Source organism: Emiliania huxleyi (genome assembly GCF_000372725.1).
Source record: "Emiliania huxleyi CCMP1516 unplaced genomic scaffold EMIHUscaffold_39, whole genome shotgun sequence".
Classification (NCBI taxonomy): domain Eukaryota; phylum Haptophyta; order Isochrysidales; family Noelaerhabdaceae; genus Emiliania; species Emiliania huxleyi.
Window position 1 is genome coordinate 779,225 of NW_005199045.1, and position 17,419 is coordinate 796,643.

General features: G+C 65.3%; 4 protein-coding genes across 4 annotated transcripts in view; all 4 read left to right on the forward strand.

Moving 5' to 3' along the window:
- Window positions 1-850: 850 nt before the first annotated feature.
- EMIHUDRAFT_43684 (hypothetical protein) lies at window positions 851-1,838 on the forward strand (the record flags this gene model as incomplete). The annotated part of the gene is made up of 3 exons (XM_005771299.1): window positions 851-1,309; window positions 1,354-1,437; window positions 1,617-1,838. Coding segments are annotated over 3 exons (765 nt in total), but the record flags the coding sequence as incomplete, so codon positions are not given.
- A 1,734-nt stretch (window positions 1,839-3,572) lies between these two features.
- Window positions 3,573-4,766, forward strand: EMIHUDRAFT_209589 (hypothetical protein; the record flags this gene model as incomplete). The annotated part of the gene is made up of 2 exons (XM_005771300.1): window positions 3,573-3,869; window positions 4,743-4,766. 2 exons carry the CDS (start codon window positions 3,573-3,575, stop codon window positions 4,764-4,766), a joined length of 321 nt encoding a protein of 106 aa, XP_005771357.1.
- A 1,517-nt stretch (window positions 4,767-6,283) lies between these two features.
- On the forward strand, window positions 6,284-7,408 carry EMIHUDRAFT_436213 (hypothetical protein). The gene has a single exon (XM_005771301.1). The coding sequence runs from the start codon at window positions 6,354-6,356 to the stop codon at window positions 7,350-7,352; it is 999 nt and encodes a 332-aa protein (XP_005771358.1). The 5' UTR covers window positions 6,284-6,353; the 3' UTR covers window positions 7,353-7,408.
- A 5,910-nt stretch (window positions 7,409-13,318) lies between these two features.
- EMIHUDRAFT_436216 (hypothetical protein) overlaps window positions 13,319-17,419 on the forward strand; it is a 5,866-nt gene continuing 1,765 nt past the window's right edge. The window contains exons 1-9 of the mRNA XM_005771302.1: window positions 13,319-13,838; window positions 14,052-14,161; window positions 14,324-14,360; window positions 14,630-14,741; window positions 14,886-14,958; window positions 15,303-15,409; window positions 15,808-16,487; window positions 16,773-16,802; window positions 17,177-17,310. Coding sequence (XP_005771359.1) covers window positions 13,384-13,838; window positions 14,052-14,161; window positions 14,324-14,360; window positions 14,630-14,741; window positions 14,886-14,958; window positions 15,303-15,409; window positions 15,808-15,882 — 969 coding nt within the window. The 5' untranslated portion in view covers window positions 13,319-13,383 and the 3' untranslated portion in view covers window positions 15,883-16,487; window positions 16,773-16,802; window positions 17,177-17,310. The remainder of the gene's footprint in view (window positions 13,839-14,051; window positions 14,162-14,323; window positions 14,361-14,629; window positions 14,742-14,885; window positions 14,959-15,302; window positions 15,410-15,807; window positions 16,488-16,772; window positions 16,803-17,176; window positions 17,311-17,419) is intronic.

Consider the following 17,419-nt stretch of genomic DNA (forward strand, 5'->3'; position numbering starts at 1 on the left):
GTCGCGGGTGTGTGTGATAGGGTCGCTCCTCGACCCTCGTGTCCCAGAGTAGCGCCCAGTCCGATAAAAAGAATTGGGAAGTACCTGAGAACGAGACCGCCCGGTGCCGTGGCCACTGCGCACTGGGGTGTGTCTTCAACTTCATTGCACATTGGAGTTCTTCTTCGAAAAATTCTCCACGTAAAATTCTTTTTGGTCAGAACCAGACGATGCCGCGCACCTACGTGCGTCACACACACACACACACACACACACACACACACACACACACACACACACACACACACACACACACACACACACACACACACACACACACACACACACACACACACACACACACACACACACACACACACACACACACACACACACACACACACACGCAAAAATGAAAATTCTTTCTCCAAATGCGCGCCAGTCCCGTGCCCAGTTTGTGGCGCAAAATTCTTTCTCCAGCCCAAAGAAAGAAAACAGACAACCCAAGAGAGGGATGGGAGGACGGCACGCCGCCCAGTGTTGTGCATGGTTTTGAATTTTTTTCTCCAGCCAAGGTGTTGGCTGTCGGCGTGCCGTGCCGCCTCAACAACTCTCCTCACTCTCGCCGACGCCCCTGTGCACCACCGGGTTGTCGCTCATGCCCAGCCCCTTCGCCGTCGACGGCTATGTCGACTTCCCGGCCAACTCCGGCCCGGACGCGATGCGCTCGCCCGCGTGCAATTACTACACCTGGGACACGCTGATGCACGGCGACCTGTGGGCGGAGCTGATGCCGCGACCAGGCCGCGACTGCGACTTCGGGCACGCCCGGCCCGAGTACCGGGAGACGATAGCAATCTTCGACGGGTGGTACTGGACGCGCTGGACCGCCAACCACTGGGAGATCCCCATCGCCGCTGCCACGCTCTACCTGCTGATGATCGCGACGCTCAAGCTGACGATGGGGCCGCGCAACGGCGGCCGCAAGGCGCTCAAGCTGACGCGGGTGGTGCTCGCATGGAACTTCTTCCTCTCCGCCTTCTCCATCGCTGGCATGTGCTACACGGTCCCCCTGCTCCTCTTTGGTGAGAGCGGCGTGCTGACCGCCGGCTGGTACGCGTCGGTCTGCAACTCGGCGGCGTCGTACGGGCATGGGTACCCGGGGATGTTTGTGTGCCTGTTCATCTACTCGAAGCTGGCCGAGCTGCTCGACACCTTCTTCCTGCTGGTGCGCAAGTCCCCGGTCATCTTTTTGCACTGGTACCACCACCTCACCGTGCTGCTCTTCTGCTGGCACGCTTACTCGGCGCGGATCGGCACCGGCCTCTGGGTTGGCGAGATGGCCCGAGATGAGCCGAGATCAGCCGAGAGTAGGCGCGGATCGGCACCGGCCTCTGGTTTGCGGCGATGAACTACTCGGTGCACGGCATCATGTACGCGTACTTTGGGCTGACGCAGGTCTGCTCACCCGCATACGCACCGGGCCTTGCACTTTGAGTGTGCCGTGCCAGCTCCTGCCCGTGTCCCGGTGTGGAGATGCGAGGGACAGCCTGGCCCTTGCCTCCACCACGTTGTGTGTGTGGAGACGCTTACCTGACCTGACCTGACCTGACCTCACCTAACCGTATCTGACGCAGGCGGGCGACGGCCCAAAGAACTTCGCCAAGCGCTTCTCGATGCTCATCACGACCCTCCAGCTCACCCAGATGGTCTTTGGGATCGCGGTGACCGTCTCGTCGGTCGTCTACCTCTCGCGCGGGCTGCCGTGCTACGTCTCGCTCTTCAACTCGCTGCTCGGGCTGGGCATGTACGCCTCGTACTTCGTCCTCTTCCTCCAGCTCTTCCTCTCGCACTACGTCTACAACACCAAGGGCGCGCCCCCGGCCGCCAAGGCCAAGCACGAGCCCCTCCTCGAGCCGCACTGCCCGCCCGCACTCTCCGCCGCGGCCGACGGGGCCGCGAAGGCGCGCCCGGTGGCCGGCAAGCGGCAGAGCAAGGAGCAGTGAGGCCTTGTATGAGCCGTGTCGCGCTCTCGCGCATCGATGGACAGCGAAGGTGCGGCTGGAGGCGGGGAGGGGGGTGGTGCGCTCGGAGCCCCCCGCCGGCGTTGGGGGCTTGCGAGACGCCGCGGGCAGGGCCGCATTCCGTGAGTCTCGCATGTGTGTTTGGCTGGGGCGCACGTCTCCAAACACAAGCGAAAAGGGGGGGCGACCCTCGCACATCACCACAACCGGGCACAGGCAGGAGTGGCATTTCTTTTTTCAAAGTGCAAGGTGTGAATGACAGCTTTATGATAGGGTTACTACGACGAACTATGCGGCAATCGACTGGCCTGGGGCGCAAGGCCCGGATCAAGCGGATCGCCCCCACACGGCCCACACGCAGAGACCTCGTAGTAAAGCCGTAACCCCTCAGCGCAACCGACTTGGATGGGCCGTGTCCACGCCTTGCCCCCTTGGTCGTCGAGGCACCATGAAGCCGACCTACCCCTCCGTGCCGCCAATCGACGGCAACGTACCCGTATTGCTCTCTTGGGACATGAAGGCTCTGACGTCTGAGGCATGAGGCGAAAGTGCCCGGGCGCGCGCGAGTCGGCCACTTCGGGCAAGGATCGCCAAGAAGAATTTTACGTGCCATGCAACCCGCGTGCCACTTTTGTTCGGGGCGAGAATTACGTCCTCTTGGCAGCAAAGAGGATTTTTGTTGTGCCGACTTCGCGTGTGCTCCGCTTCTGAGAGAGAGATTTTGAGAGAAGAGAGAGAGAGAGAGAGAGAGAGAGAGAGAGAGAGAGAGAGAGAGAGAGAGAGAGAGAGAGAGAGAGAGAGAGAGAGAGAGAGAGAGAGAGACCTCTGTGCTTCTCTCTCTCCATCCTTCCTTGCTTGCGTCCCCCCATGCCGCCTGTCGTGTCCAGTCTCTGGCCCATCTTCTAACTCCCATATATGGTAAAATTCTATCTCCCCAGTGTTGTGCGAGGGAGCTTTGTTGTAAAATTCTATCTCCCAAGAAAAGAAAGTCCCGATGCTCGATTTCCTCGCGGCGTCTCACAAAACCTGCCCCGAGAGGATGCCTTGCGGCGGCTGCGGCCGCATCCTGGCGCTGCGCGCGACCGGCCCCTCTCGGTGTGCTCTGCGGAGCGGCCTCGCTCGAACGCGCGCCTGCCGGGTCGGGGCGGTCACGGGACCGGCTGAAATTGCGGCCGCAGCTGCTTGGGGGGGTGAGGATGGCCGGGCTTGAACGGCTTCTCGCGAGGTACCCGCATCCCGACGCAGCAGCGATTTGGCATTCTATATCTTTCGCGGCCTTCGCCGAGCGCAGGCGAGGCATAGGGAACCCGCATTAAATTTCTTTTAAGCACCTAGATTTCTTTTTTTCGCGCACCCGCCCGCGCCGAGCCAAAGGAGCTCCGCGGAGCCGCCAGGCGCCCACCCCGGCGATTCGCTCGCTACGCGTCGCTCACCGCCGGGGCGGGCGCCTGGCGGCGCCGCTGCGCAAAAAGAGAAAATCCCGAAGCACGGACCCGAGGGCAGCGATATTTAGAATAGAAAAAGAAATTGACGGCCCGCCTCTGACGCCGGCGCCGTGAGCCTCCCTCGATGGCCTCCCATCGCATCGGCGCCCGCGTCGCGGGCCTCTCGCCAGCGCAGCTGTGCGCCATCATCGAGGCGCAGGCGGGCGCGAGCGACGCCGCGCTGCGCGTGGCGGAGGAGCACGCCGCTCGGCTCGTGGAGCAGCCCGAGTGGGTGCTCTCCGAGGTCCTCCTCTCGCCGGACCTCGCCCCGCACATCCTCGCCCAGCTGCCGACCACGGAGCACGCCGTCAAGGGGACGTGCCGCGCGTGGCGCCGCGGCTGGAAGGAGACGCTGAAGAAGCGCAAGAGGCCGCACCTGGCCGTGTTCGGCGGCCGCGACAGCGAGTTCGAGTTCCTCAACTCGCTGGAGCGGTACGACCCGTCAACGAATGAGTGGGAGGAGGAGGCTGTGGCGCCGATGTCTGCGGCACGAAGCTATGTCGGCAGGGCGGTGCTCGACGGCAAGCTTTACGTGATGGGCGGCGAGAGTGAGGCCGACGGCGCAACTTCAAACCTGGTGGAGCGGTACGACTTGGCTGCGAAGTTGTGGGAGGCGGTGGCGCCGATGGCGACACCACGCGTGAATCACGCCGTGGCGGTGCTCGACGGCAAGCTGCATGCTGTGGGCGGCGAGAATGACGACGACGGCACCCTCAGCTCGGTGGAGCGGTACGATCCGGCTGCCAATGCGTGGGAGGCGGTGGCGACGATGGCGGCGGCGCGGGACTCTCACGGCGTGACAGTGCTCGATGGCAAGCTGTACGCTGTTGGCGGGTACAACGAAGACGACGGCCACCTCAGCTCGGTGGAGCGGTACGACCCTACACTAGATACGTGGGAGGCTGTGGCGCCAATGGCGGCGGCGCGGATTGCTCACGCCGTGGCGGTGCTAGACGGCAAGCTGTACGCGCTGGGCGGCTTCTGTAACGACGGCGGCTTCAACACCGGCCTCGTCAGCTCGGTGGAGCGGTACGACCCGGTGCTGAATGCGTGGGAGGCGGTGGCGCCGATGGCGGCGGCGCGGTGTGATCACGCCGTGGCGGTGCTCGATGGCAAGCTCTATGGCGCAGGCGGATTGGGTACCGGCCACAACCGCCTCAGCTCGGTCGAGCGGTACGATCCGGCAGTGGGCGCGTGGGAGGCGGTGGCTCCGATGGCGGAGGCGCGGAGGAGGGCTTTCGCTGTCTTGATGTAGTCGCCGTTGTCTGTTGCGTGCTAGCCACGGCGCGTGGAGTGTGGGAAAGGACCCATTTTCTTTTTGCCGACAGCTGCGAGCATACCGTAACTGGGGTGCGCTCCGGTTACGCGCCGTTCTGCGCCGATGGCCTCCCACCGCATCGGCGCGCGCGTCGCGGGCCTCTCGCCAGCGCAGCTGTGCGCCATCATCGAGGCGCAGGCGGGCGCGAGCGACGCCGCGCTGCGCGTGGCGGAGGAGCACGCCGCTCGGCTCGTGGAGCAGCCCGAATGGGTGCTCTCCGAGGTCCTCCTCTCGCCGGAGCTCGCCCCGCACATCCTCGCCCAGCTGCCGACCGAGGCGCACGCCGCCAAGGGGACTTGCCGCGCGTGGCGCCGCGGCTGGAAGGAGACGCTGAAGAAGCGCGAGAGGCCGCACCTGGCCGTGTTCGGCGGCCGCGATGAGAACAACGATATTGTTAGCTCGCTGGAGCGGTACGACCCGTCCACAAATGAGTGGGAGGAGGAGGCTGTGGCGCCGATGCCGACGGCACGACTAATTGTCGAGACGGCGGTGCTCGATGGCAAGCTCTACGCGGCGGGCGGCCAGAGTGAGGCTGACGGAGCAACTTCCAACCTGGTGGAGCGGTACGACCTGGCCACGAAAGCATGGGAGGCGGTGGCGCCGATGGCGACGCCACGCGAGAGTCACGCCGTGGCGGTGCTCGACGGCAAGGTCTATGCTGTTGGTGGGTACAGCGACGGCGTCGGCCACCTCAGCTCGGTCGAGCGGTACGACCCGGCGGCGAACGCGTGGGAGGCGGTGGCGCCGCTGGCAGAGGCACGGCATTCTCACGCCATGGCGGTGCTCGACGGCAAGCTGTACGCTGTTGGCGGGTACAACGGCGGCGACGGCTACCTTAGCTCGGTCGAGCGGTACGACCCGGCGGCGAACGCGTGGGAGGCGGTGGCGCCGATGGCGACTGCGCGGCGTGACCATGGCGTGGCGATGCTCGACGGCAAGCTGTACGCTGTGGGCGGATTCGATGGTGGCCGCCTCAGCTCGGTCGAGCGGTACGACCCGGCTACGAGCGCGTGGGAGGCTGTGGCGCCGATGGCAACGGCGCGGCTTGCTCACGCCATGGCGGTGGTCGACGGCAAGCTGTACGCTATGGGCGGGAACAACAACGGCTTCCTCAACTCGGTCGACCGGTACGACCTGGCAGTGGGCGCATGGGAGGCGGTGGCGCCGATGGCGGCGGCGCGGATGGAGGCTTTCGCCGTCTTGATGATGTAGTCGCCGTTGTGTGCGCGCTAGTCCCACGGCGTCGGGGGTGGAGTGTGTGCAGTCCCTCGCCTCAGTGCGTGTTTAAGAAAAACCGACGATCGAAAACAAAAAACGCAAACCCCGTCGCAGTCCTCGGCTCAGCAGCCTCACAGGGTGGGCGACGGCTAGCGCACCACACTCCTCTCCTTAAAATCCCTGTGTGGTGGCGGCGTGCCGTTCTCCCATCCCTCCCTTGGGTTGGGTGTTTTCTTTCTTTCTTTCTTTCAGCAGCCTCACACACGCCAGATGGCCTCCCACCGCATCGGCGCCTACCCCCGGGACAGTGACTGACCCTTTAGCCACTGCATGCTGAGAAGCGCTCTCTCGCTCCTCCTCCTTCGCGTGTTCGCCATGGCCGCCGACCGGCCCGCGCGCCTGCGGGCAGTATTCAGCGACCTTGACGGCACGCTCGTCCACTTCCCATCGTGGTTCGAGGAGCATGGCGCCAAGATTGTGAGCCGCGACGCCGAGGCGAAGCGCTGCGTGGTGGAGAGTGCCACCGGCGAACGGCGCGAGTGTCGGCTCCTGCCGTCCAGCACGATGGGCGACGGGGTCGTATCAGAGCGCACCGTCGAGCTCGTCCGCCAGCTGCGCGCCGAGGGCGTGCTCTTCGCGGTGGTGACGGCCGCGCGGAAGTCGACGCTGCTGGCGCGGCTGCCGCTGCTACCGGCGTGCGACGTCGCGGTCGGCGAGACGGGCTCGCGCATCCTCCTCGAGGACGGAGCCGTCGACGTCGAGTGGGCCGCCCGCTTTGAGGCGGTTTGCGGTCCGCTCGAACGGGAGATGGACGTCGCTCACCGGCCGGAACCGCTGTGGCGGCTGTTTCGACGGCTGCAGTCGATCCGCGGCTTAAAGTGCGACGCTCGCTCCTACTACGGCTGCTTCCGGGCCGACACGGGCGACGATCCGAGCGTGGACGCGGCGCTGCGCGCGTGCGTCGAGCGCGAGCTGCCGGCGGGCGTGAGCTGGGCGATGAACCTGGGCAAGTACGACTTTTACCCCGCGCTGAGCGGGAAGGGCAACGCCGTCTCGTACCTGCAGGCCAAGCACGGCGTCGCCGCCGCCGAGTCCGCCTGCCTCTTCGACGACGACAACGACCTGCCGATGGCGGAGCGGTGCGGCGCGCACCTGCTGCCCGGGCTCACCTCCGCCTCGGTGGCGCACGCGGCTGAGGCGCACCCGGACTGGTACGTCGCCCCGAGCGCGGGCCAGGGCGTCTTCGCCGTCGAGGAGTGCCTAGAGCGGCTGCTCGCCCGCGTCCGTGCGGAGAAGGCTGGCGAGGGGGCGCAGCCTGTCGGCGCGTGATGTTGGCTCGGGCTTCATTCATTTTCTTTCGGCGGTAAAAGTTTTTAAAGATGTAATTCCCGCCGTGTCCGGCTCTGGAATGGGTGGAGGGTGGCCCGGAGATCCGCGGATTCTCAAAAATAAAGAATTCAACCCCAAAACAAAGTTTATTCTTAGATTGGCCACAGTGGGACGAACGAGGGCCGCGACGGCGGCCCAAGCGGGAGGGAGCGGAGACAGTCGGCAGCGAGCGAACACTCTGGGTGAGACTGATGATGCTCCTTCGACTTAGGGAGCGGTTCAGCTGCTGGGCGGGCTTCAGGGTTGGTGCTCACGCGAAAAGGAATCGACGCGATGTACAAAGCATACAACAAGAGGAGAAAGAAGAGGAGGACATCAGTGATGACGAAACAGAAGCTAGCGCAGACGAGGGCAGGGCAGACCCGGGGACGGCGGAGTCGGAGCAGACGGCATCGGCCGCCGAGGAAACGTTGCAATGGGAAGAGGCACGAGGAGGGCGGCGACCTCAACCGACCGCTGTGTATGGAGGACCCGTCACCAGACGACGCAGGGCGGACGACGGGGAGGCGGAGCAGACGCGCATTTTTCCTCCGAAGTTCGGGGTTTTCTTCTTTTTTTGTTATTTATTGATGGATCCCGGCTTCGTTCGGCCGTCCGGAGCATCGGCGAGCGCCGAAATCGCCATTGCGACTGCTCGTGTCCTCGGTCGCCGCCGTCGCGTGGTTGAGCAGGGCCACTGGGCCGGGCGATGTACCTCATCTTTGGCATAATCTCCACCGTCCTCCTGCTGTCCCTCGTGCAGGCAAACTTTGAGTTTGAACGGTGCTCCGGCACGGACGTCGCCAGAGTGCGGCAGGATCCGCACCTGGACCTGTCAAAGGGCGGCCGGGCGGACTTTCGGGGCGAGGACGGTGCGCTCTACAACTACCTCTCCACGCCGGGGCTGAGCGTCAACGTGCGGATCGAGGAGGCGCTCTACACCCTCCACGACGGCAAGCTCCTCGTCAATGGGACCTTCATGACGGAGGTCCACGTCTCTGCCCTCGTCGCGGGCGACCGCTTGTGCAAGTGGGGCTACGTGAGCTACGTTGCCCGCGAGCTGAAGGGTTTCCCCCCCCCCCCCCCCGCCCCCCCCTCCCCCTGCCCAAAAAAACAACCTCCTCCCAGCCCTACTCCGCATCAGCCTGCCCAGCCACGCCCGTATCATCTCCCCATCTCACCTCGCCCGGGCCTCACCTTGCACCCACCGTCTCGCCCACAGATCAGAACTGGGGCTGGAGCAATGTCAAGGGTTCCTGCGGTGGCCACGACTTCATGCTCGGGCCAAACTCGGAAAGGTTCTGCGGTGGGCTTCATGCATCGACCAAGATGTCCACCGCGACAATAGAGGTGAACCCATTCACCACCGACACCAACGGGGCGCCGTGGAAGATCGTCGTGCACGGCGAACACGTTCACGACCGAATTGCCGGGCCTAGCCACCGGCTCGACATCGAGCTCTCCTACTCGCCCCAAAGGAAGCCGCTGATCGCGCACGGGCTGGTCGGGCAGTCCTTTGCCGACCCGGTGCCGCGCATTGGAAGGCTCGACGTCTACCCTGATGCGGGCACCTTTGCCACCTCGGCGCAGGCCGAGGGCGCCATCGAGGGCACTGGCAAGATGTACGCGGTGCGCTCGCCCTTCGCGTCCGACTTCGACTTCTCGCGTTTCGCCGGTGAGGCGGTGATCACCGGAACTGCTGAGGCGGGAATGGCGCTCTGCGACAAGGAGTTCGCCCAGGAGGTTGCGGACGTCGAGAGGCGCCTCGGAAACATGGCCTTGGGCGCCATCAAGCAGGGCATCGACGGCTGGCGGCAGTTCATGCGCGAGGAGGCGAAGGCCACCCTCGTTGCGCGTGCCACGTCGCTCGAGGTACAGCCCGGAGAAGGGATGACGGAGGCCCGTCGCCGGCTCGCCGAGGAGCCTGTTTGTCTTCCCGCCTCCTCGTTCGCTCTCAAGATTGGCGCGACCCGGCGGCGGCGCGCGCTCGCCGCCATCAACCTGGACGCCGTCGAGGCCGCCAAGATCAAGTCCTTCGCCAACGGCGATCCCCCCGTGACTGTCACCGCCGAGCAGATGGCCCTCGAGGACCTCGGCGACAGCACGGTGCGGGTGACCATCGTGCAGGCTGAGGGGGGGCCGACCGCCCAAGACATCACGGCGGCCGCGACGCTGCCGGCCTTCCTCGCAAGCATGGCCGAGGAGCTCGGAGCTCCGGTGGGCATGGAGGAGGAGCCCACCACGATCTCGATCACGGTGCTCTACAAGCCGCCCTCACCGCCGCCGCCGCCCACTCCGCCGCCGCCGTCGCTGTCGCCCTCGCCGCCGCCGCCGGCCCCGCCGCCACCTGCCCCTCCGCCGCCCACTCCGCCGCCGCCCTCGCCGCCGCCCCTCTCGCCGCCCCTCTCGCCGCCATCGACGCCCTTCTCGCCGCCCCTCTTCGCCGTGGGGGGGTTGGACAGCAACGGCTTCAGCGCCAACACACTCAGCTCGGTCGAGGTGTGTGACGGCACCTCATGGAGCGCCGGGCCGGCCCTCCTCACCGCCCGCTACCGCTTCGGGCTCGCGTCGCACAACGGCCTCCTGTACGCCGTGGGGGGGTTGGACAGCAACGGCTTCAGCGCCAACACACTCAGCTCGGTCGAGGTGTGTGACGGCACCTCATGGAGCGCCGGGCCGGACCTCCTCACCGCCCGCTTTAAGTTCGGGCTCGCGTCGCTCAACGGCCTCCTGTACGCCGTGGGGGGGCAGACCAGCAGCTGGACCTTGCTCAGCTCGGTTGAGGTGTTCGACGGCACTTCATGGACCGCCGGGCCGGACCTCCTCACCGCCCGCGCCTTCTTCGGGCTCGCGTCGCACAACGGCCTCCTGTACGCCGTGGGGGGGCATGACAGCAGCTACACCGTGCTCAGCTCGGTTGAGATGTTCAACGGCACTTCATGGACCGCCGGGCCGGACCTCCTCACCGCCCGCTACCGCTTCGGGCTCGCGTCGCACAACGGCCTCCTGTACGCCGTGGGGGGGTCGGATGACAGCGTCACCGGTCTCAGCTCGGTTGAGGTGTTCGACGGCACTTCATGGACCGCCGGGCCGGACCTCCTCACCGCCCGCGAAGAGTTCGGGCTCGCGTCGTACAACGGCCTCCTGTACGCCGTGGGGGGGCAGGACAGCAGCTGGACCGTGTTCAGCTCGGTTGAGACGTTCAACGGCACTTCATGGACCGCCGGGCCGGACCTCCTCACCGCCCGCGCCTACTTCGGGCTCACGGCGTAGAGCTTCATCGAGAGGGAGTTTCCCATGACCCGCTCAACACACAAAAAAAGAGGGTAAAGTTTGTCGCACTCGGAATAACCTGAGGGATCCGGAGCCGCCCCGCCGGAGGCTGGGGCACCCGGGAGGAGGAGCTGAGGGAGGGGAGTTGCCGCAATACGATAACGGACCCGCCGGCGAGCCGGAAGGCCGAGGCCGGAGGGCCCCAGGGGGGGCTTGGGGTCAGCTGTCGGAGGAGGCGAGGGATGAGCTGACGCGGCCTCTGCGAGTGGAGTCGGGACGTACGAGCTCACCGGGGGAAGGCCCGTCGCAGTGGCAGCCGGATCACCGCGACCTTCGACAAGGAGGGCCGCGCCTCCCCGAGCCTGAAGAGGAGCCGGCGGAGGGGGGGAGCGAGCCAAGGACGATAGAGAGGCCGCGGGTGCGGGCACGACTCGTCGACCAGGGAGAGCGGACCCGACCTCCCGGGGATGGAAGTGGGTGGGACCCAATGCCACCGTCCTTGCCCGGGGTGACCCCGGCCGGGCCGTCGACGCTCTCGGAGGCGGCAGTACCAGTCGGAGGAGAAGCGGAGGCGAGACCTCGGCCAAAGAGGAGGCATCAGAAACGTCTACAGCGACCGTCAGGCGACGCTCGGCTGGCGAATAAAAGAGCGAATCAGGGGGGACCGGAACCCCGGGCAGGCGGGCGGTGGAACCCTGGGACGGGATGCTGAGTGAGGACCTGTGTACGTACGTGGTGTACAGTGTCGTGTCTTCTAGCTCCGAGTAGAGGGGGCGTTCTGAAGTTAAGGGGAAACCCAGTACACGGAACCAACCCTCGGAGACCCGTGTTTACTTTACGGCCCTTTCCCTGCGAACGCGCACCCCCCTAGCTAGGGTCAGGGCTCTCTAACCCGTAGCCCGATCCCGATCATCCGGCCCGCTGGGTGCGCTTCTCAGCTCCCCGGCCCTGGATGTGAGGTTACTGACTGCACTCCAAGTGCTCCAAGTGCTCCAAGTTTGGAGAGAGGGCGAGACGAGGGAGGGAGCAGGATGTTGCGGAGATCAGCAGGAGGATGTACGACGAGATTAGGAGCAGCAGGGACCCGAGGGACCATGTGGAAGACGGCTAGTGCTACTGTAAGTCCCCCATAATCGGGAGGACGACCCCGGCTAGTCGCCGACCACACCCACAAAGAACCCTGCACAAAGACCGCAGGGCGGGGACCTGTTCCTTTTTACCCATCTCCTAGCAGAGGTGGCCGTTTTAGTTATTTATTTTTTCTTAGATTGGAGCGGGACGTACGGCGGCGATCATAAGAGAAGTCCTCGCTTCTAAGCGATCGCCTCTCCTCCAACATGGCCATCGCGCTCGTATCCTTAGCCGCGTTCGCGACGCACGAATCCGAAACGTGCACACTCGATCCGGCAATGGACGACTGGGGCTTCGTCGGCACCATGCACGTCCCTACCGACAGAGACGGCCTTTATTTTTGTGGCTCCAACCGGCGCCCTCCGGGCCATCACGTGGGGCCAATGGCAGCCGTGTACACGGAGCTTAGGGCGCTGTGTCGGCAACGCTGCCTCGACGACCCATCCTGCATCGCGTATCAGACCGGAGAGCAGTCCATCCTGCCGTACCTTGACTCGCTCGGCGGCGGCGGTGGCCGCCGGGTCGCGGCGTTCAACTGCCTGCTTGAGCGTTCGTCGCACGGTGACACTGTCGCTTGGAACGACAACGACCGGCCATGCGAGTGCCGGATCGAGGCCGCCTGCTGGCGGAGGGCAGTCCTTGCGCCCGCCTGCCGCGAGAGGGACTTTCCGGTGAAGCCGTCCGGCATCTGGACCTGGCCTGCGGGCAACCGGTCCGAGATTGCTGCGGCCTCCTGCCTGCCCATCGGAGCAGACGCGCCGCCCCGGCGGGGCGACAGCGACAGCTGCGAGGCGGACCTGGACGGCGCAGGCTGGGTTGTGGCGTTCCACGCCAACCGGTCCGGGCTTGAGCTCCTCGAACTCGCCAACTGCTTCATGCGGAGTCTCGCCCACGACGGGGATGCGTCGGCCGACCGGCTGCAGGAGGTTCCCAAAGCTGACCGCGTTTTTATCTGTGGAGCGCCGCCGCCGCCGCCCCGCTATGCCCGTGCCCCCCCGCCCCCGCTGGCGTACGTGACTGGCGGCCTCACTCTGCTCGAGATTGGCGGCATCATCGTCGGCGGGCTCGCCGGCTTGATTCTCCTCGGCTTCTCCCTCTTGCTGTGTTTCCGCTGCGTGCGAGTTTGGAGGGAGGAGAGAGAGAGGCAGCGGGCTATGCGGCCACACCAGCCCATGACCGCCGCCGCCGCTGAGGCGTCCGTCGCTGCCAGTATCTCGGCGGAGGGGGGTATCCAATCGCCTCCTGCAGATGATGCAGCAGAGACGACGAAACCTTCTGCCGACGCGGCGACAATGCTCGCACAAGCGCCGACGATGCGCTCCGCGAAGACAGTCGAGGTGGAGGCGGCGGCAGATGCGGCGTACGCGCAGGCGACGGCGCTGCTGCGGCAGCTCGAAGGCGAGAGAGGACAGCCCACACGGGCGCATATTTGAGAGGACAACGACGACGAAGTTCCATAATTTAGTTCCCTTCCTAGTCCAGAACTTATAAAAGAAACGCGACTTGCCAGCCCGGGCGGCTGTCGGTGTCCACCTACTCGTACCTACCTCGGTGTGGTCGGCTCGTCGCTCCGGACGGAACTCCGTCCATGCTAACTGAGGCCACGCTCACCATCGGCCCGTCCTTCAGCATTGAGGCGGAGGGCCGTGGCCGGATCTGCAGCTGCCCCGTCTGGCTCGCGCTCTGGCTGGTGGTGCTCACGGCGCCCTTTTACCGCTGGTTCACCAAGGCGCAGCCGGCGCTCTCCGCGCCCGCCTTCGCCGTCGGCGTCGGCCTCTATGTCGCCGCCTCGCTGATGCTCGTGCTCGCCACCAACATCGAGCCGGGCACCGTGCCTCGCAACGCCTTGTGGACGCCGCCCTCCGAGGACCTCATTGGGCAGCCGCTCACGCGCAGCCGGTCGCAGAACGTGCGCAGGATGAGCGGCGGCGTGAGCGTGCTGCGCGGCGTCGAGATGCGGCACAAGTTCTGCACCACCTGCGGCGTCGAGCGGCCCATCCGCGCCGTACACTGCCGCATCACAGACCGCTGCGTCGAGAAGTGGTGCTGCTCAAGGCTTCTCAACCCGGCGTGGGTGTCTCTTGTTTCACGGCCGCATCGTCTTGCTTAGGGTACCGGCGCCTCGGCTCACTCCCGTCGGGACAGACTGGTCCGCGTGCGTCAGCATGGCACTGTTCGTAGGACCGCTACTGCTGGTGCATGGGCATGAGTCACTTCCTGGACACTTCCTGGACACTTCCTAGAGACTGCTACGTAGGACCACTACTGCTGGTACATGGGCATGACGGTCGGGCGGAGGAACCACCCTCCATACTGGTCCTTCCTCGCACTCGCGCTGCTGATGACTGTCTACTACTTCGCGACGGGCGCGCCACCACCACCACCACCATACCACCACCACCACCACCACCACCACCACCACCACCACCACCCATCACCTCCACCACCACTACTACCACTACTACACCACCATACTACTACTATTACTACCACTACTAAACCACCACCACCACCACCACCACCTCCAGGCGTCCTCGCCCTCCGCCGCCTCTCGCACGACGCTCGGTCTCTGGTCCTAGAAGCAGCGTACGCATTCTTGTTGAACTCCAACCAGCGCTCCAGGGGAGACTTGAGCTGCATATCAGCCGTATTCCGCAGTATTCGCTGTACCCGCCGCCCTCGTGCTCACGCGGCGCCCTGAACACTCTGCACAAGACCGCCCTCCCGCCCTCATGTTGGCGTGTTCCGCTCGTGGGCGCCCACGTTGGCTACCGCACCACCCACGGGACCGAACCCACATTGGGTTCGATACTCTGGAGGTGTGGTACGCGTAGGCCGGAGAGCGGCGCGCTGGTCGCCGCGCTGGCGTACGACCCGCTCTCCTGCGCTCTCCTCCTCTTCGCCGCGGTGATGGGCGCGGTGCTCCTGCACCTCGTCTGCCTGCACGCACACACCCTCCCGGCCAGCCTGGCGACGCGTGACGCCCAGGAAGTGTCGGGGAGGTGTCTCGGAAGTGTCTAGGCCACCGCCGCTCCACTCCTTTGCGAAGGGCCGGCGGAACGTTCTAGGAGGTGTCTCGGAAGTGTCTAGGCGCACAACATCTCGGTCAACCTGACGACGTACGAGAAGTTCCGCCGCCCCTTCACAAAGGAGTGGAGCGACGGACACCGCGCCTAGAAGGAACACCTATCTCCCCATATCTCCCCATATCTCCCCATATCTCCCCCTATCTGCCCATACCTCCCCATATCTCCCCATATCTCCTCCCCCCATCTCCCCGTATCTCCCCGTATCTCCCCGTATCCCCCGCATCTCCCCATATCTCGTGCCCTAGCAGCGGAGTACGTAGTCTTGTAGTCTTGCATTCCAACCAGCGCTCGAGAGGAGGCGTTCTTCAGCTGTGTCGACCGTATTCAGATACGGTGTGTTTGTGCTGCTCGTACCTCACACAGCGCTCTGAGTGCGCCGCACCAGACCGCCTTCGATGTTGGCGGATTCAGCACGTAGGCTCGCGCGAGCGCAACCCCTTCAACCTCGGCTTCGCCCGCAACTGGACCGAGGCCTTCCTGCCGCTCTGCCTGCCGCCTCCGGAGTGCATGCTCGCGCCGAGGCAGGCGCGAAGACACGTCTAGTGGCTGTTTGTGCGCGTGTGCCGTCCCGCCCCTGTCGCACCTGGATTGGTAGACACGCCGCAATGTGTCGGATTGCCCAACCTCATTTGGCACCGCCACTTGTCACACCTGTACTGCTCTGGTCGTTGGCGCCGCGAGGGGCGAGAGGGGCGACAGAGTCACCGGCCACGAGCCGCGGGGCGTCTGCGGCGCCCAATCACGTCCAAGACACCTCCTTGGCACCTCCTAGACGCATCACGCGCCCAGACACGTCCTAGACATCACGCGCCCAGACACGTCCGAGACACCTCCTAGACATCACGCGCGGGGCCCCTCCTCTGTACCCCCCCCCCTCTTCCGCCCTACACCCGGACTCTGCACCGGGCTCCTCCGACACACAGGCGCCGGCCGAGGACGAGACGGACGACTCCGACGCCGCGCTCCGGACGTGCCCGACGTCGTCGACATCTTTGTAGAGCCTTCACCGCTGTAGGGCCGTAGGAGAGGACATAGGTAGGTAGCGAGGGCGCGCAGGGACATGCGCAGGGCTACACACTCATTATCCGCGGGAGCGGTCTCAGAGGAGGGGCATGGCCCAGGGGCCGCACGCGCGCGCGCCGACACTCAGGCGCCGGCGCACGCCGCAGCACCCGACCACCGGTGTGGCTTGACGCTTGTGCCACCGTGCACCGAGCAGCGAGGTTTGTTTTCTCTCTCTGGGCCGGCCTGAGCCCTGAGTCTTCAGATGCAACTGTTACTTCGCACCCAACCCCTACAAAAAAGCACGCATCCGCTAGAAAACGCGCGCACCGCGGCGGGTCGGCTTGGGGTCGCTTCTCGCGCGGCGCGGCTACCAACGAGCAACGTAGCCCACGCCCCGGCCTCGCGGCTCTCGCCCAGCTCGCCCCTCCCCGCCCCCGGCAAATTTTGGCGCCTCTCACTCTCTGCTCAGCACACCGCTCTCCGCGCGCTCTCCGCATCACATCTCGAGCGCCGTCGGCGACGTGAACCCCTCCCACGTCCACGCGGGCCAGCGCGAGGGCGACGAGAAGGGCGGCCACTCGAGGTACCCGCCGCGCTCCTACGTGTACCATACCTCCAAGGTAACGAACCCGGTGTGGGTTCAGTCCCGTGGGTGGTTGGGGCAAGGACGCCAGCCCCATCTCGACTGTGTCTCGGCTGTGTCTCGGCTGTGTCTCGGCTGTGTCTCGGCTGTGTCTCGGCTGTGTCTCGGCTGTGTCTCGGCTGTGTCTCGGCTGTGTCTCGGCTGTGTCTCGGCTGTGTCTCGGCTGTGTCTCGGCTGTGTCTCGGCTGTGTCTCGGCTGTGTCTCGGCTGTGTCTCGGCTGTGTCTCGGCTGTGTCTCGCCCAGTCGGCAGGCCACCACCAGAGGAAGAGGAGCCTACGCGTACCATACCTCCAGGGTGTCGAATCCAGTGTGGGTTCAGTCCCGTGGGTGGTGTGGTAGCAAAGCGCGCGCTTACGTGCTGAAGGCACCAGCGTCGGGGGCGGGAGGGCGGTGTGGTGCAGAGTAGTCTAGATCACCGCGTGAGTACGAGGGGCTGCGAGAACAGTGAGTACAGCGGAGCACGGTCGATGCAGCGGACTGCGTGTCCTCTCGAGCGCTGGTTGGAAAGACAAGAATACGTCTTCCGCTTCTGGGGCGGGGAGATACGGGGAGATACGGGGCGATACGGGGCGATACGGGGCGACACGGGGAGATACGGGGAGATACGGGGAGATACGGGGAGATATTCCGCGTCTAGGGCGACGAGCATCAGAAGCAGGGTGATGAGCGTCTGGTGGCGCGCGCGCTGCCAGTAGTACTCCTCGAGCCACGTCTCCCGCCACGAGGTCTCGCCAAGGACCGGTACCGCCGCCTTGTCTCGGAAGAGCACCTCGAAAAGAAAACAGTGGGGCCACACTCTGCGTGTGTTGAAGAGGAGGGGAGATGGGGCGGAGGGCGTGACGCGGACGCGTCGTGGGGTGTGTGAGGGTGAGTGGGGGGGTGGGGT

Coding starts and splice junctions, on each gene's coding strand:
- EMIHUDRAFT_436213 (XM_005771301.1), top strand. CDS start 6,354: ATGCTGAGAAGCGCTCTCTCGCTCCTCCTCCTTCGCGTGTTCGCCATG.